The 18,830-nt window shown below is 43.9% G+C and overlaps 1 protein-coding gene across 1 annotated transcript in view; it reads right to left on the reverse strand.

Moving 5' to 3' along the window:
- Positions 1 to 3,565: 3,565 nt before the first annotated feature.
- The window catches only part of TNXB (tenascin XB), a 129,603-nt gene continuing 114,338 nt past the window's right edge, over positions 3,566 to 18,830 (reverse strand). Inside the window, exons 38-45 of the mRNA XM_087708098.1 lie at positions 18,617 to 18,760; positions 16,385 to 16,515; positions 14,989 to 15,121; positions 14,710 to 14,861; positions 12,261 to 12,357; positions 9,683 to 9,844; positions 7,734 to 7,897; positions 3,566 to 7,474 (exon numbers count right to left, since the gene is read on the reverse strand). Of these exons, the coding sequence (XP_087564224.1) occupies positions 7,376 to 7,474; positions 7,734 to 7,897; positions 9,683 to 9,844; positions 12,261 to 12,357; positions 14,710 to 14,861; positions 14,989 to 15,121; positions 16,385 to 16,515; positions 18,617 to 18,760 (1,082 nt within the window). The 3' untranslated portion in view covers positions 3,566 to 7,375. The remainder of the gene's footprint in view (positions 7,475 to 7,733; positions 7,898 to 9,682; positions 9,845 to 12,260; positions 12,358 to 14,709; positions 14,862 to 14,988; positions 15,122 to 16,384; positions 16,516 to 18,616; positions 18,761 to 18,830) is intronic.

Consider the following 18,830-nt stretch of genomic DNA (forward strand, 5'->3'; position numbering starts at 1 on the left):
CAGCTGAAGTAGCTTGCAGTGCTGCATTTAACCACTGCGCCACCTTGTTAGTTTGATCTTGCGTTTTGTCATATTATGGAGGCCCTGTTTCCCACATTATTATAATGGGTTTACCAGTAACTAAAGTTTAAATCTATGCGCAATCGTTATCCTCGGTAGCTTTGAACCAGTTCTTATTGGACTCTACATTCCTCATGGAGAACTTGCTTTGTCACTTCAAAGAACAAGAAACATTAATCAAAGGAACTCCTAGTTCCTGAAGACATTACTGAAAGAGTCACCCCTCTGCTATTGCCATCAAGGTCTTTATTCGCCCTCCCTTATTTCTCTTGGCAGTTCTCAACTTTCACCGATGTAGCCAATCATGCATGGATTTTAGGATAGTTTAAACTACAGGAGGTCTTCATTTAGCAATGTCCTGATAGGAACATGGTGGCTTAAGTGATTAGGATGCTAGGATGGAGGTTAGCAAGCCTGTGTTCGAGACCCAAGTGCTGCTGTATGGCAGACCTGAACTCCCATCATTCGCTCCAGCTCCTCCTGGGAACATGGAAGGAGTCCTCAACCGGACAGCCCCTGGACAACGCCAATGTCACCGGCTACGCTTTTCAACCCTGAAGCACTTTGGTGCTTCTGACACAAGTGGGAAAAAAAAGAGAGAGAAAGCACTCTCCCAATAGCCTCATTTAATAATAATTTACAGTTGTCATGGTAAGGAAAAAATGATCCATATGACTTCCACCTGATGACATTCTGGAAGCTATTAAAGATCTGGTTATTGCTGTTTGGTTTGGCTCTGCAACCCAACAAGAGAGACACAGACTTCAGAGGATAATTAGAACTGCAGAAAAAACAATTGCTACCAACCTGCCTTCCATTCAGGACCTGTACACTGCACGAGTCAAAAAAGAGGGCTGTGAAAATATATACAGACCCCTCACATCCTGGACATAAATTGTTTCGACTCCTACCCTCAAAATGATGCTATAGAGCACTGCACACCAGAATAATCAGACACAAGGACGTTTTTTCCCCAAATGCCATCACTCTGCTTAACAACCAATTCCGACAACACTGTCAAATTATTTACTTAGACTGTATTACTATTCTTCTCCTCATCCTTCCTAGCAGCTTTCTATTCCCACATGACTATAACTATGTTGTTTATATCTTTACAATTTATATTGTTTTATTTGTTTCCTAGTATGATTTGATTGGTTATTAGTAATCTATGACTATCATTAAATGTTGTATCTTATGATCTTGATGAAGGTATTTTATTTTTCTTTATGTATACTGAGAGCATTTGCACCAAAGACAAATTCCTTGTGTGCCCAATCACACTTGGCCAATAAATTCTATTCTATTCTATTCTATTCTATTCTATTCTATTCTATTCTATTCTATTCTATTCTATTCTATTCTATTCTATTCTATTCTATTCTATTCTATGCCATTCCTTTCCACTCCATTCCATTCTACTCTATTGTCCCAAGCTTTGCCACAGTGTGATGTTGAGCTTCTGTTGGGTTATTGTTCTTGCTTGATATGTTTGATTTTAGATTGCTCCTATTTTTTAGGTCATCTCCTGTAGAGTTGTTTGAGAATTAGATGTTCTGTAAATAAAATAAATTAAAAACAATCCAAAGAGGAACATGAGATGCTTCTGAAGCAGTGGTGGGTTCCGGATTCTGTCCAACAGGTATGGTTGGAACGGCCCCGGTGTAACCCATGTGCACGTGCGCACTGCGTGCATGCATTGTAGCATCAAATGATGCTTCCGGAAGCCTCCGTGACACTCCAGCTGCTCAGCGGAGCATTGCACAGGCGCTGTACGCACCATGCGTATGCGTGGAAGCTCCAACAGCTTTAAAACACGGTAAGTAGCGCAGGCAGGTGGGTGGGCCCTACGGAGCGCCGTACTGGAACGGTACCCGGTGCTCCGGGCAGGATCTGGTATGCCTGTACCGGGGCATACCGCCTGCAACCCATCACTGTTCTGAATATTATTTATTCGACTTTTATACCACTTCATAGAGCTTTCAGCCCTCTCTAAGCGGTTTACAGATTTTTAGCAAATTGAGTCAGCAAATTGCCCCCACAGTCTGGGTCCTCATTTCACCCACCTCGGAAGGATGGAAGGCTGAGTCAACCTTGAGCTGGTGAGATTTGAACCGCTGAACTGCAGATAACAGTCAGCTGAAGTGGCCTGCAGTACTGCACCCTAACCACTGCGCCACCTATTGGAATTTCCAATTGATGCCCATTTCATGCCTTTTAATGCTCACTGCTAATTATGGTATAAAGCCCTGGTGAAGGACAACAGAGTTGGAAGCACTTTGGAAGTCTTCTACTCCAACCCTCTACATAAGCAGGAGGCACTATACCAGATATTCAGGTCTCTGTAAGTCCTCCTGGCAGACTAGTGGAGATCTGCAGTGCTGAAATGCACGCTCTCCCAAAATTTGGATCCTGAATCAGCTTCTGCTCCATTCCTGTTGCAATTGGAGGATGGCTTTCCACCGGCTAATGACGGTCAGAAAGGGAAGGGCAGCAAATCCAGAGGTTTAACCAACTGCTTTGCTTAATAAGATCTCATGGTGGTAAACCATCTAGCCAGCCCCACCTAAACAGATATAATACTTAGAAGAGGGATCTGCACTGGAGACAGGCTATCTTATGCCAAGATAGTTTCTGCTCAAGGAACAGATGTGTGTGTGTGGGGGGGGAGAGCACATTTAATTTGTCAATTTTAATAAATTTGTATGCTGCCCAATCCCGGAGGACTCCGGGCGGCTCACACAAAAAAGCAGTTTAAAAATATTAAAAAGAGTTTAAAATACAAGACAGAAACAAATTAAAAGAGACACAACATACACTCGATTTTTAATGGGGCTGAAGTCCAATCAAGATCAACAGCCCCAGGCCTGCCAGAACAGCCAGGTCTTAACAGACTTTCGGAAGGCTGAGAGAGTGGGGAGGGTCCGGATCTCAGGGGGTAGATCGTTCCAGAGGGCCGGGGCAGCTACAGAGAAGGCTCTTCCCCGAGGGGCCGCCAGATGACATTGTGTGGTCGACGGTACCCGGAGAAGGCCCGCCCTGTGAGATCTTATTGGGCGCTGGGAGGTATGTTGCAGGAGGCGGTCACTGAGATATCCAGGTATCCTGGGAGGATTTACCCAGAAGTGGGGAAGGGCTCACAGAAAAGAAGAATTAACAACAAGATCAACACAATTGAGTCGACACAAATTTGCCATGGGCTGATAATAATACTGAGAACCAGCTACATTGGAGTCAACACACTTTTGCTATTGATAATCAGACAAGACTCCGAAGCAATCAGTTCTGGGATGTTTTGCTAGGTGACATCAAATCTACCCTTTTCAGAGTAGGTGGTCTCACCAATTCCGATCCAGGTTAGGGGCAATTCCACTCAATGAGATTCAAAAGAGCAAATACCCTCTTCAGTTGCAAAGCTGCTACCAATTCTAGGTTGTTTCCCACCAGACTAAGTGGCTGTACAAAAAAACCCCAAAACGAATGGTGAAGAACGTCACTAGTCCTCTTTTTTCAATTTGATTTTTATTTTAAACATATTTTCCCCATGATCTAAAAATAACTTTTTTCCCCAAGCACTTCTTTTATAGAAGAGTTTTATTCTCCCCTGCTCTTATAAAGAAACAATACTTTACAGCTTGCCTTTCCCTCCCACCAAATTTGTGCAAATTTCCTACCCTGCCTCAAGTTGTAAAAGACCGTCCTTTCAACATTCCCTTAAAGTTCCCGTAAGAAGAAGAAAAAACTTCTTGTGAGCTCTTCCACCTGCTTCTAATATCAAGTGGCTTGTCTTGACGAGTGTCACAGTCCCAGAGAAACACAACTTTGTTCCCGTGTTGAACCAAATCGACAAATCTGCTGGCCTCATCTTTACCCAGTACAAACAAAGACATTTGCCCAAGTCACAAATATTAACCCCAATAGGTGCTGGATGAGCCATGTGAAGCTGGGCTTGTGGAGGATGATGGACAGATTACAGGTCTTGCTTGAGTCACAGGTCAAACTCTCTCTCTCTCCCACTTCAAAGCCCATGGTCTCCTCTCCAAGTTTTCTGTCCGAAGCCAGGCTTGCTCCTGTCTTGGAGATCGTCTCTTTAACATTTGTCTTCAATTGTGCCTCGTGATCAGATGGCAGCGGAATTGTGGTTGGTTGCACAGTCATCCCGATGTTTACACTCGATCTGGCTTTTCAATCTACCTATTGACTCCTTCCCAAGGATCGGAGCCAGGGGTGAAATCCACTTACCTTTGTTACCGGTTCGGTAGCAATGTGAGCACACACACTTCACTCGCATGTGCCACCTCCGTGATGCACAGTACCACCCGTGCATACACAGAGCGTCAAAAAGGTAAGGTAAGCGAACAGGAAGTGGGGGGGCATCCGTTGTGCCACACGATTTATATTAGCTAGAAAGCAGGAAATCCTGCTTTCTAGCTAATATAAATCGCGTGTCACAGCTGTTCGTCAGAAAAACCAGTTCGCCCGAACCAGTTTCATTTATTTTACTACTGGTTCGGGCAAACCAGTAGCATTTTTACTACCGGTTCAGGCAAACGGGCCCGAACTGGTAGCATTTCACCCCTGACCTGAGTTACGACTTGATAGGCGGATTAGAATGCCAAATCCAGTCTAAATGTCTGATTATGGGACTAACTGCAACATTTTCACATTTCCAGAGAAGAAAAAGAACACTCGGTGATGTAATTAGTAGTTTGGGAAGGCTGTAGAGAAGTCTTAATTAGCTAAAACTATTTGAGAAAGGGAAAAATCAGGAAATTGGGATTTTATTAGCATCTCCCCCTGTCCCTAGTTATAATCCTAGCACTGTCTGGGTACAATCAGGACTCTGAGTTCCTTGATGCTCTCCATGCTTGGTTGTTTTCTTGTAGTGCTTCATTAGCAAATTAGGTAATCTACTAGATAATGTCAGATAGGTAATCTAAGGTAAGTAATCAATGCTAGTTGACGTTACCTAATTTGGTAATGAAACCGCTGCCAGAAAACAACCAAGCTCAGGGACCACCAAGGACAGTTCAATCCTGAGTTACAAATATTCTCTTCTATCAGTACAATCAAGAGTATTGGCATTTGACTTTTAAACAAATCTGGGACTTCTGCCTTTGAAGTCTGTTGTTTGTACTAGTAATTAATACATTAATCATTAAAAAGTATGCTCCTAATGCCTCATTTGGATCTCCTTTAATCTTTCAAAGGAAGTCTGTCTGATTCACTAAAGAGGTTCAAGAAACGGACAAAATGTTTAGAAGATCAAATTGGGAAGTCATTCCCACATCTGGATTGCGTTTGTCTCTCTTTGATTTTAGACGGAATATTCTGGCTAATCCTGACATTCGCCTCAGATTTTTTCTCCAATTCCAGTTATATCCCCCATATTTCTCTTAATTCTGGATGGATTTAGTCCAACCCACAAAGGCATCAGGTTAGGAAAGAAACAGTGGTTCTTAAAACGTTTGGCCCAAATGACACTTTTCATTGAATAATGTCATTGTCCCCACAAGAGACCTGACTGTTGTTTTACACAAGTGTCTCACCAGTAGCAGTCCCAAACTGGACCCACAACTCTGAAACAGAATTTACATATGGTATTATTTCATTAACCCCAGGAATAGGTCCAAATTATCAGTTTGGGGGTAACTGTCCTCAGTTTAAGAACAACTGCAATACCAAATATCTTTATACCTTACAATTATATATATATATATACCTTACAATCATAAAGTTCTCCATTATAAAGTTGCAAAATGCAATTATTCTCCTATAAAGTGCCCAATCAGAGGGCTCTTATGTACTGCTCAGAGGCAGGAAATCGCTCCTTTTTTTCTGACAGAATCTACTTGGATTTGGGCCAGAATTTAAACAAATCCTTTACTCTTAGAGAAAGTTTAAAGCAAGGGGAAAAAAAGAATTTACCCTCACCATCTGTAAAATACTAGGTTTCTATGTGCTGGAATTTCTTGAAAATGTTTATATAATCATAAACTCAGCTTTTAAGTGAGAATTAATCCCAATTTGGTCCCTGAAATCTCATATAAATGAGAGAAAGCGTACACAATTTAGGAACTGGCCTGTTGATTTTTCGGTGTTTTATTATTATTTATGAGGACAAGAATGAATCTGAGGTCTTTCCCATTTTCTTCAGTTCTTTTTCCACTCTGCAATTCCCTCCCCCCTTGCCCAGTTTGATTCCTACTGTGCCTTTCAGTACTAATCATTTACCTTTCGGTGTAAAAGTTTGCAGAGCGAGAGGCAAAAAGGTTACGGATGGGAGAACAGTCTGTTGTTTGAGTTCACAAGGTTTCCCCAGGGGGTAAAAGGAATGGGGGAAAAAAATCAAACCAACATTAAAAGTGCTTTTTATGTCAAGCTGTGTTCACCAACATACTTATGACTTTTAACTCCATTTTGAATGGCATTTGCAGGAGGAAGAAAATGGAGCCTGGGTTGGGAATGAGGCTGGAGAAGGAAGGGAAAAGTCTTTAGCGGGTGAGCTGATGAGAAGCAAAAGGGGTCAAGAAGGAGAGATTTTGGGTGCGAATCAGGACTTCACTGCTGCATGAAGTCATTGATTCCCAGAACCAGAACTAAGGGAAGGGAATTGACTTTTGGTGGCTGATGTTTTGCCGGCCGATCTGATTTCTTGGCTCTCTTAAAAGCTTTCCTTTACAAAAATAAAAATCACAGGTAGTCCTCAACTTACAACTGTTTGTTTAGGGACCATTCAAAAGGACAACAGCACTGAAAAAAGTGATTGGCAGCCAGTCCTTGTGCCAGGGTTATGGGATCAAAATTGGGGAGCTTGATTTAACCAGCATGTGTTTATAACAGCAGCAGGGTCACGAAATCCCCATTTGTGGCATTCCGACAAGCAAAGTCCAAGGGGTAGGTCAGATTTGATTTGCTTTGCAGCTACCCTGACTCACTTAACAACCGTGGTAAAATTGGCCATGACTCAACAATCGCCTTGCATTGCAATAAAAATCCCGCTCCCAATTGTAGTTGTACATTGAGGACTACCTATATTCAGATGAATTGCTTCCATCCTCTCAAACTCTATTTCTGAGTTCTCTCTCCTTTTTGACTGAAGTGGATTTTCTCAAATCTCCAAAGGTTTTTTCCCCCCTCTCCTTTTGGTTTTGATGCATTCCTCTTTTTCCTCAGGATGGGCCAGAAAAGCAGAACAAAGGCCAGATGTGAGGTATCCTGTTGCAAAAGGGGCCATTGCTGGGATTTCCCCCGCTGTTTTTTTTTTGTTGCTTTGCCTCCGCTGTTCTCTCCCTTGGTCCACCCCGCATCCCGCTCAGGACCGCTGCAATAGGTGGAAGCTGCTGGGCCGCAGTTTCATCTCAGTGAAAGGAATGGAAAACTCGAATCCTTTCCAGTTAAACCAGTTGACGCCCTGGAATGGAGGAGAGAGAGGAGACGGGTGAGAAATGCAAAGCCGAATCTGTAAAAATTAAGACTCCTCCCCTTCCCGCCAAAGGAAGATCAGTGAAGTCAGAGAAAGAGAGAGAGAGAAATTGAGGTGAAAGTGTTTTATACAAGTAGTCCTCCATTTACGACCACAATTGAGCCCAACATTTCTGTTGCTAAGTGAAGCAATGTTTTGTTAAGTGAATTTTGCCCCATTTTACGACCTTTCTTGCCACTGTTGTTACCTGGTGATCACGGTTGTTAGCGTAGAGCCCATTGAGGTTGGTGTAGTGGCAGTTGCGATACCACCATGCCCCACGGTAAGAGATGGCGCAGGGGATGATGACCCGATTCGGATCCCGGTCCCGAGTGGAGAAAACACTCCCTGAGTGGTAGCTGAAGGCATCGCCTGGGTGAGAGAGAAAGTGGGAAAGTGAAAAACAACCACAGTCCTCTCTCCTGAATTTTTGGATGAATTTTTGGCTGCTCTTAAGAATTATCTTCTTCCCTGTGTACGCGAATCCCTTCTGCTACAGGTAGTCCTTGATTTACGATTGATCGAAGTTAGGATGGACCTCCCAAGAACTACTTACAACCCATTTTGGGAGTAACTATGGCTGAAACTCCCCAAGTCACATGATCATATTTTGGGTGCTTGGCCAATAACCTTTGAGGGGGGGAAAAAGGTCCATCTCCAAAGCTTTGCCTTTCATAATGACAGTAACTCAAATCAAGACATGCTTTTCCCATCATCCCCCAGTTCATAAAACCCACACCTGAGGATTCTAGTCCTTCCCATTTTCTAACTTCACATCTCTCCATGCATACATATATATTCACTTAGTGCCTTTCCATACAACCCCCTAACCATGGGCAATGCTTCAGCTTCAGTGGACACTTCATTAGTCCTATTGGAAAGACTTGGAAAGATGACACCCCAGCATGGAAGCACACCAAAAACAATGCTTTTCTGCCAGAATAGAAAAAAAAAAGAATAACAGAGTTGGAAGGGACCTTGGAGGTCTTCTAGTCCAACCTCCTGCTCAGACAGGAAACCTATACCATTTCAGTCAAAGGGTTGCCAGTGTCTTCTTAAAAATTTCCAATGTTGGAGCATTCACAACTTCTGGAGACAAGTCTTTCCGCTGATTAATTGTTTTCACTGTCAGGAAATTTCTCTTCAGTTCTAGGTTGCTTCTCTCCTTGATTAGTTTCCCTCCATTGCTTCTTGTCCTACCCTTAAGTGCTTTGGAGAATAGTTTGACTCCCTCTTCTTCGTGCCAACCTTTCAGATATTGCAACACAGCTGTCATGTCTCCCTTAGTCCTTCTGTTCATTAAACTAGGCACACCCAATTCCAGCAACCATTCTTTATACGTTTTAGCCTTCAGTCCCCTAATCATCTTTGTTGCTCTTCTCTGCAAATACCATATTTTTCAGAGTATAAGACACACCAAGATTTTGAAGTGGCAATTTAAAAAAAAAAGTTTTTGCACTCTGCAGACCTCCCAAAAACAGTTTTTGTCCAAAAAAGGGCATGAATAGCTTGAGGAGGCTTATAGAGTGCTCCAGGGTGCTGGGGAGGGGGGGGGGGATGAGCAAAAAATGGCCCATTTTTTGCGAAAATGAGCCCGGTTTGTGTCAAAAAAGGCCACGAATAGCCTTTAGGAGGCTGTAGAGTGCTCCTGAAGGCTGGGGAGGGGGGGATGAGCAGAAAACGTCCCATTTTTCACTCATTTTTGCCTCCCCAGCCCCCAGCAGCACTTTGGAAGCCTCCTAAAGGCTATGCACGGTCATTTTTGCAAAGGGGGCGGGGTTTCAGGAGGCCAAAAATGCTGCATTCAGTGTATAAGATGCACCCAGATTTTCACCCTCTTTTTTGAGGGGGAAAAAGGTGTGTCTTACACTTCTAAAAATGCGGTGGTTCTTTCCAACTTGTGCCAGCATGAAGCTGGTCATGTGGGAATTACGCTGCACTTAATTCAGTCTTATTGTGGTAATCAACATTGTCTGAAAGTCATACAAAGATAAAAAGCCCAGTGAAACACTTTACAGGTTAACAATGTCGAGCGGTCCTGGGAGGCGGCTACATAAACCGAACGGGATGGAAATGTTCAAAAAATGGCCTCGGAGTTCTCATTGTTCTGGATATATTTCTTGGAACCCTGACGCACAATCCCACAGCTATGCTCACCAGCTGTGCCCTGGTAACTGCCCAGATGCAGGCGGTAATGGTCAGCTGGAGGGTCCACACGGAAGTGCTGATAGGTGGCATAGACGGACTCCTCCCCAGCACGGAGATCCACGCGGAGCTCGTAGTCCCCTGAAGAGGTGATCTGGTGCAGGGCATTGTTTCCTGGAATCCAAAGAGAAAAGAGAGGTTGAGTCTTCCGAAGCTACATGTAATGATGAGGGCACTGTTGGAAGAATCCCCAGGTTGGGGACACATCATTCTGGAGAGAATCAGTCTATGTGGTCACCAAGGAACAATTTGTCACCTCTAGGCTGGATTATTGCAACGTGCTCTATAGTGTCGGCTGGCTGGCCCCCGGAGGAGAGCCTTCTCTGTGGCTGCTCCGACTCTCTGGAATCAACTACCCCCAGAGATCCGGACCGCACCCACTCTCATGGCCTTCAGGAAAGCTGTTAAAACCTGGCTGTTCCAGCAGGCCTGGGGCTGTTGACCTCATTGTTGAGGTCCAGCCCCGATTAGAATGAATGCATGTGGATTGATCATTTTAAACTGTCTTTTTTTCTTATTTTTCTTTCTCTCTTTCTTTTTCTTCTTCTTTTGTAAGCTGCCCGGAGTCCTTCGGGATTGGGCAGCATATAAATTTTAATAATAAATAAATAATCAATAATTCTTCTGAAGGAGGTTAAAGAAGGAGTGACACCTACAAATGGAATCCTTATGGAACTTGTATACAACTGTGTGGAAGTTAGTATAGCCTTATTATCATTTCTATCGTTAAAAAAATATTAATGTTTATTATTGTATAGAATACAAAAAGAAATAAAGATCAAAAATTGGAAAAATGAAACAATACCAAAACAGGAAGAAGTTATTCGAAAGACAATGGAGTGTGCTGAAATTAGCAAATTGACATTTGAAATTAGAGAACAAGAAGACGAGCAATTTTATAAGATATGGGATTTATTTTATCAGTGGCTGGGGAAAAAAACCTGGAAATGAAAAATGTTTTACTTATGTTTTAACTGAAGGAGATAAGTGATAATACAATTATGTTGTTAAATAGATTAATAACGATACAATGAAAGACTGACATATATATGAATTGAATAATTTAGAATATTTTGTTTTAAAATGAAGGATAAGGATAATAATGAATCTATGTACATTTGATAGAGGATCGGTGATATTATGCATAACTCTAAGTAGTGATGTATATTATAAAGATATCTTGTTGATAAATAGTTTTAATAAGGAAGTAATGAAAGATTGGTATATATATATATGAAGTGAGTATTTCGAATACTTTGTTTAAAAATGAAGGAATAACATTTTTGCTTGAATGTATGATGTACGACAACAATGAACATAAGCATATTCGATAGATGATTGGCGGGATTATGCATAACTGAAAGTAGTGATGTATAAACATAAACAGTTGGTAAATTCTTTTACACTATAAAAATATTCAGAATGAGATAAGTGATTACATAAAGGTATATTGTTATTAAGTAGACAATCAAGAATGCAAGGGAATTAGGTTCGTTGAAAAGAAAGAAATATTAATCGTAATTGAATATATGTTGTACAATGAAAGTGAGGTATCTAATTATATTAGACGGAAAATCTGTGATTGTATATGTAATTGAGAATATGGACGCTTGTAACCAAACAACATGCTGTATGTAACGGATGAGATTTTTTTAATGTTGTCTTTTATGTTTAAAAATAAAAAAAAGTTTGGGAAAAAAAAAAGAGTCCCCAGGTTGGGGACACATCATCCTGGAGAGAATCAATCTATGTGCTCACCAAGGAACAATTTGATAATCAATAATTCTTCTGAAGGAGGTTAAAGAAGGAATGACACTTACAAATGGAATCCTTATGGAACTTGTATACAACTGAGGAAGTTAGTATTGCCTTATTATCATTTCCATCTTTAAAAAAATATTAAAGTTTATTATTGTATAAAATACAAAAAAAAATAAAGATCATGAGAGAATAAGGAAAAGTAAAGAGGGGGAGAGGGGGTTAGGTAAAAGGGAAAGAAAAAAAGGTAAAAGGGACTATCAACTTTTTTGCTTCAGCAGAGTAGAACACACAGTTACCGTATTTCCCCGAAAATAAGACAGGTTCTTATTTTCTTTTGACCTCCGAAATAAGCACTTGGCCTTATTTTTGGGGAGGTCTTATTATTTTTGAGGTTCAGGAGATGGTGAGCGTTGTCACCTCATGGCTGCTGCAGGGTTGCAATATTTTTGGGGAGGGCTTATTTTCAGGGGAGGGCTTATTTTAGTGCATGCGCTCAAAAGCCTGCTTGGGCTTATTATCCAGGGAGGTCTTATTTTCGAGGAAATAGGGTATTTAATAATGCTAACCATTTCTATAACAAGATTGTCTGAATCAAAGTTTCATTTTCTCCCCCATGTTTCAAGCATAAAATCCAGAAATGGGTTCAGCTGAGACAAGCCCTTATCCTTCTGTGGGCTCAGTTTCCAGTCTGCAAAAGGACAGGAAGGATGAAAGGCTAGATATATCTGGCTACACAGATAAGGGGACGCAGGTAAAGTTGCAGACTTACCAAGCCAAAATTCCCGGGTTAGGTTGCCAAAGCCAAGAGCATAACTTTGCCAGTCCCGCCAGAAATCCATCTCACCATTCATCCGACGTTGGAAGACCTGGGGAGGAGGAGGAGGAGAATGAGGATGCCATGTTGGAGAAGGAACGAAAGAAAATTGATAGTGATTGATATCAGAAAGCAATAAAACCCCAGTAGATGTCCTTCTACTGTACATGATTTTGAGAGCAATTTTTCTCAATATCTATGGAGATTCTTACTCATCCAGGTCATGGTTGTCCCAAAGGTGCTTTTTCAAGAGGCAACTGGATTTCTGGTTTTTCTTTTAAGGCGTTTCACTTGTCATCCAAGAAGCTTCTTCAGCGCTGGCTGGCTGGTGGGGAAGGGAAGGATTTATCCTCCTTGCAGACAGCTGGTCATTTGCATTCAGCCAGAGCTGAAGAAACTTCTTGGATGAGAAGCGAAACATCTTAAAAAAATAAACCCCAGAAAGTCCTCTTGAAAAAGCACCTTTGTGACAATTTTTCTCAATATAAACATGTACATCAGTGGTGGGATTCAAATAATTTATCAACCGGTTCTCTGCCCTAATGACCAGTTGCGTAGGCATGGCTAGGTGATCATGTGATTGGGTGGGTGTGGCCAACTCAACGTCACTCACGTCAACGGGTGCTTCGCATCAACTGTTACAATATAATAAGGGTTAACTAGAGAGGCAGTTTCTGTAAGCAGGGCAATAAAGATTAGGCTAGAAACAACACCAGAATGTTTCCTTCCTGCTTTCCTTTACAGGGATCAGCCCTGTAAAGCGGAAAAAAACAAAAGGAGATTTCTTCCATTAACCGGTTCTCCGAACTGCTTAGAAAGTTAACAACCGGTTCTCCCGAGTAGGTGTGAACTGGCTGAATCCCACCACTGATGTACATATGCCAGATTATACAATAATACAATGCAATAGCAGAGTTGGAAGGGACCTTGGAGGTCTTCTAGTCCAACCCCTTACCTAGGCAGGAAACCCTATACTGTTCCAGACAGATGGCTATCCAACATCTTCTTAAAGACTTCCAATGTTGCGGCATTCACAACTTCTGGAGGGAAGCTGTTCCACTGGTTGATTGTTCTAACTGTCAGGAAATTTCTCCTCAGTTCTAAGTTGCTTCTCTCCTTGATTAGTTTCCACCCATTGCTTCTTGTTCTACCCTCAGGTGGAACATCAGTATGCTTGTTCGACCAGGGGTGGGTTCTGGCGGAGACTACTGCCAGTTCACTCAGGGACGCGCTGAGCATGGATGCGCAGTACAACTAAAATTGATCTGCGTATGTGCAGAAGCAAAAAACAAGATGGCGCCGCCTACGGTGCCACCAGGAGAACCAGTTCAGGGGCATAGCAGGCCTGGGTCACTGCCGGTTCCGGCGACCCAGGCCGCCAAGCTACTACCAGTTCAGCTGACCTAAGCTGAACTAGTAGGAACCCACTACTGTGTTCGACCCTTTCACATGTGTCACAACATTGCACCCAAATAAGTTAGGGGCAGAGCTTGTGCCATGTTTCTGGTTTGTTGCTTCGTCTCTCTTGTGCTCTTGGTAGATGACTATCCTCTCACTGCTCCTGAATTTGATCAGTAGAAAGCTGGTCTTATTGTGGTTCCATGCCTCACAACTTCACAATGACTTGTCCTGGCTGGGCAATTCTGAGAGTCGAAAGTCTGCACGTCTTAAACTTGGAAAAGTTCTGCACTAGAATGTCCTTCTCTAACCTGGCATCTTCTACATCTGTTGGCTCAAAATGATCACTCTCTAAGAATAGCATGTTGGCTATGGATGATGGGATCTATTGTCTGATGTACCCGGAAAGTTGGGGAAGGATGCTGCTTTAAAGTCTTCCATTCGTTTCCCTTCATTAACCCCACCCACCATTTAAAATTCTTCAACTGCCAATGTCTGCGGCTGAAAAAAAGCAGCACGCATGAAATCATGGCTGGAGGAAACAATGATTCTGTCAACCCTGAAGCTGACCTGACCGAGGCCATTTTGAAGCTTCAGTGTTGCCACACTAGAGCTGAGGGATTGGGAGCGGGGAACTGGGGTTTTGTAGCCGAAACAAAATACTTTCTCCTGGGAAACAAGGACATTCTCACACCTGACCAGAGAGAGGAGGAGTGACGTTACCAAGCAACCGGATGGCAACCTGATTGGACCAATGTGACTGATTGTTTGGGGAAGGGGAAAAACTTTTTACTTTTAATTAGGAGAAACCTGTGGGAACTTTCAGAGTCGGTTTTCACCAGAACTGTGTCAATGTGATATATCTAATAAAACTATTCTTTGAGGAATCTACTGGCCTCAGTAGAGTTTTGTTTGCTATGGGATTATTACTTGGAAACCTGACAGATCCTTTTTCAAGAAACTGTAGTTTGACCATCACCAACCCAACCGTACTGTTCATACTCACAATCCAGCCTCCCCCATCTGTCTCCATATCACAGAACACCCTCAAGGGACGTTCCCGGTTGCCCCCGAGATAAATTGTTGTTACTCGCGAAGCTCCTGGCCCATTCTGGATTTCTTCCGAGCAGTCCCGAGGGAAGGGGTATGTCAGATGTCCTGTCCAAGAAAGAAACGGTGATCACTGCACCCATTCATTCAGGGTTTGGGTCTTTAGGAAGTCCCAAAGGACCACAGATAGTCTGTCTCAAACGTAGACATATCAGGGAGTCTATAATGTTATTACCAGTGGTGAAGGACGTGGAGATGGGAGCTGTTGGTGTTCCCCTCCTCACTGCCTGGACTTGGACCTGGTACCGACTTGAAGGAATCAGGTCTTGAAGTTTATACGAGGTGACGGAAGCATCCAGAGGGATCTCCTGTGGAGAGCAAAATAAAGGCAGGGAAATTTAGGCCAGCAATATATAAATGCTTTGAATTGCAGCTATATGGAGAACAATGCATGAAATTGTTGTGGCCCACCAGTGGCCAGCAGAGCTGGCAGAAGAGTCGGACAGTGAGGAGGTTGGGGAGGAAGATGGGCCAGTCCTGGAGTCTGGGGAAGGCTCGGATGAGGATTTAGATTAGATTTAGATTTATTTTATTTGTATGCCGCCCTTCTCCGGGAGGGACTCAAGGCGGCGAACAACTCAAAAGGGGAAAAGGGGAACATAGAACACAATACAAGTAGTTAAAATAGCCAAGAATCACACAAACCACACAGGTCGAGAGGGGAGGGGAACTCATCAACCGCAGGTTTTGACGGCTTTTCGGAAGGCTTGGAGAGAGGTGAGGGTCCGAATCTCTGCGGGGAGTTCGTTCCAGAGGGCCGGAGCTGCCACAGAGAAGGCCCTCCCCCGGGTAGTAGCCAGGTGGCATTGGCTGGTAGACGGCACCCGGAGGAGGCCAACCCTGTGTGATCTAATGGGTCTTTGGGAGGTAATTGGCAGCAGGCGGTCTCTCAAGGACTCTGTGTCGGAGGCAAAGAGGGGGCCAGAGCCGTATGTCAGCTATCAGCTGCCTTCCGAGCAGAGGTGGTGTTCTGCCAGTTTACCCCAGTTTGGGCGAACTGGTAGTAGCCGTGGGGGAGGCTCCGCCCACCTGCCCAGATGTCATCATGGATGCTCTGCGCATGCCGTGCGCGAGCGCTCCCGGTTGCAAACCGGTAGTGAAGCTAAGAGGATTTCACGCCTGCTTCAGAATCAGACATCAGTGAGGCAGACAAACAACAGAAGCTTGTTCCAGTCTGCACATGCTCAGAATTGCCAGATGAAGGAAACTGCTAAAGAACAGAGGTTGACATGGGAGTAAGGCCAGACGATGAATGGCCCCTCCCAGAGGAAATAAAAGAGGAGCCAAAGGGGAGTGGAATTTGCAGGAGACAATTAGTTCGAGACTCCTTGTCAAGTTCTGTAGATATCAGCCTGTGTGAGCTCTCCAAGCCAGATAAGTTCTGTGACCATAAATCCTCCTTTGAAAGACTTTGCCGGCTGTGAATGAGCAGAATTCACAGCAAGTTAATAAAAGGTTTTTTTTGCCGGGACAAGGAGTCTGTTTCATGTTCTTGGGAAGCCTCAGTCAAAACAGAAATGTCCCAAAGGGTGCTTTTTCAAGAGGCAACTGAAAAAACTGTGGCTAGGTACCTTTGATTGCCCACCGGGGGTCTCATAACTCAGCAGATATCCCTCAGGTGGGGCACCAGGGGGTGACCAGGTGAGACGCACACTACGGGGGGAAATTTCCGTAGCGTGCAGGTCCCGGGGCCCATCTGCTCCTGCAGGAGGGGGAAGGAAAGTGAGAGTTTTAAAAAAAATGAACCAAATTGTACAATTATGAATTTAACCCTACCTTGCGCTATAGAGCAGCGGAGAAAAATCTATGAACTCTTTTAGGAAAAGAAGCCAAAGGGACATTTTGCCCAATGTTTCCAAAAATTATCCTGAGAAATTCTAAGACAGCGTAGGACAAACGAGACAATCTGGTTTTAACTAGCTCTGGCTTCCTTTTGTGTGTGAACTCTGCTGCTTTCATCAATTCAAGCATCCTGTGGCTTGTTTCCCTCCAAGATGGCTGAATTTTTAGCAGACATGAAATGTCATGCCTGAAAATTCACTAATGTTAACATCGGGTTTTTGAACCCCTTGAGGGTTTGAATTGTGTTACAAAGGTATAGCAAAGTCAACCCCCTGCTCAAGCAGGAGACACCGGCCTATACCATTTCAGACAATTGGCCACCCAGTCTCTCCTCTTTAAGAACCTTCAGTGATGGGGCACCCACAACTTTTGAAGGCAAGCCGTTCCACTGGTTAATTGTTCTGTTACTAAGTTTCTCTTTAATTCCAGTTTGCTTTCTCTCCTTGATTAATTTCCATTCATTGTTTCTGGTCCTTCTCTCTGGTCCTTTGGAAAATAAATTGACCCCCTCTCCTTTGTGGCAGCCTCTCAAATGCTGCAATACTGCTATCATGTCACTCCTAATCCTTCTTTTTTCTAGACTAGCCATGCTCAATTCCTGCAACCGTTCTTCCTATGTTTTAGTCTCCAGGCCTTTAATCATCTTAGCTGCTCTTCTCTGCACTTCCTCACCCCCCCCTCCTCAACATCTTTTTTTGTAATCTGGTGACCTATCTGGGTGCAGTATTCCAGGTGTGGCCTTACCAAGGATTTATAAAGCAGTACTAATGTTTCATGTGATTTTGATTCCATGCCTCTTTTTAGGGAACCGAGATTTGTATTTTTGTGACATCACGTCAGTGGTGGGTTGCAGGCGGTACGCCCCAGTACGGGCGTACAGGAGCCTGCCTGGAGCACCAGATACCGTTCCGGTACGGTGCTCCAGAGGGCCCACCTGCCCTCCCGTGCTCCTTACTTGTCTTTTAAGTCTTCAGTGCTTCCGCGCACACGCACGGTATGTACAGCGGCTGCGCAACGCTCCGCTGAGCAGCTGGAGCATCACAGAGGCTCGCTGAGACGCTAAAATGCATGTGGACGCCACTAGGCCATTCCAACCGTACCGGTTGGAATGGGATCCGGAACCCATCACTGCATCACATGTAATAATTGTGGCAAAAAGGTCGCAAAATTGGTTCCGGTCAGATGATGCAGCATTTATTGACCATGCCACTTAATGAATTTTCTGATCCCAGCTGTGGTTGTAAGTCAAGGGCTACCTGTAGACATATCTTTTTTACTCTTCAGATTCAATCCCTATTGACTCCACTATTCACTTTGATTGATGGATTGAGTCAGAGGTGGGTTGCTACCGGTTTGCACTGGTTCGGGTGAACTGGTAGGGGAAATGGCGACTGGGTCGCTGAACCGGTAGAGATGGCAGGCTGGCCACGCCCCCGAACAGGTTCTCCATCCGTCCATGCCATTGCCGGCATGTTTATAGAGCCGAGATGGCGCAGTGGTTAGAGTGCAGTACTGCAGGCCACTTCAGCTGACTGTTATCTGCAGTTTAGCGGTTCTAATCTCACCGGCTCAAGGTTGACTCAGCCTTCCATCCTTCCAAGGTGGGTGAAATGAGGACCCAGACTGTGGGGGTGATATGCTGACTCTGTAAACCACTTAGAGAGGGCTGAAAGCCCTATGAAGCGGTATATAAGTCTAACTGCTATTACTATTGCTATTTTATAATGTTCTGTGCATCCGCAATGTACAGGTAACTGCGCATGCGCAAGCAATGCGTGATGGGCGCACATGCAAAGTGAACCAGCAGTAACGCCAGCAGCAACCCACCCCTGAATTGACTGGTTAATTGACCATCAAGTCTTAGCAACCACAAAGGTGCATCTTTCCAGGAGGGTCTGTCCGCTACCTGGCACTTCAGGTCTTCCCTACTACCCCCACTGTAATGGAACCCATCCACTCACCAGTGGTGAAAGCAGCGCTGGTGGGAGAACTTCGGTTTCCTTCCTTTTCCCCATAGACATTGGCCCAATATTCCATGTCCCTTTGCAGCTCTGACAGCTGAAGCTGGACACGATTTCCTGGAACCGATTCGGAGACCTGTGAGCCTGGGTAGGGAAAAATGCAGAGATGAAATCTGTTCCAAGAATAGCCTAAGCCAAACCAGATCAAGAGTCT

The sequence above is a fragment of the Thamnophis sirtalis genome, unplaced genomic scaffold (assembly GCF_051295495.1).
Source record: "Thamnophis sirtalis isolate CommonGarterSnake01/CBP01778 unplaced genomic scaffold, rThaSir2_p1.2 scaffold_3, whole genome shotgun sequence".
Classification (NCBI taxonomy): domain Eukaryota; kingdom Metazoa; phylum Chordata; class Lepidosauria; order Squamata; family Natricidae; genus Thamnophis; species Thamnophis sirtalis.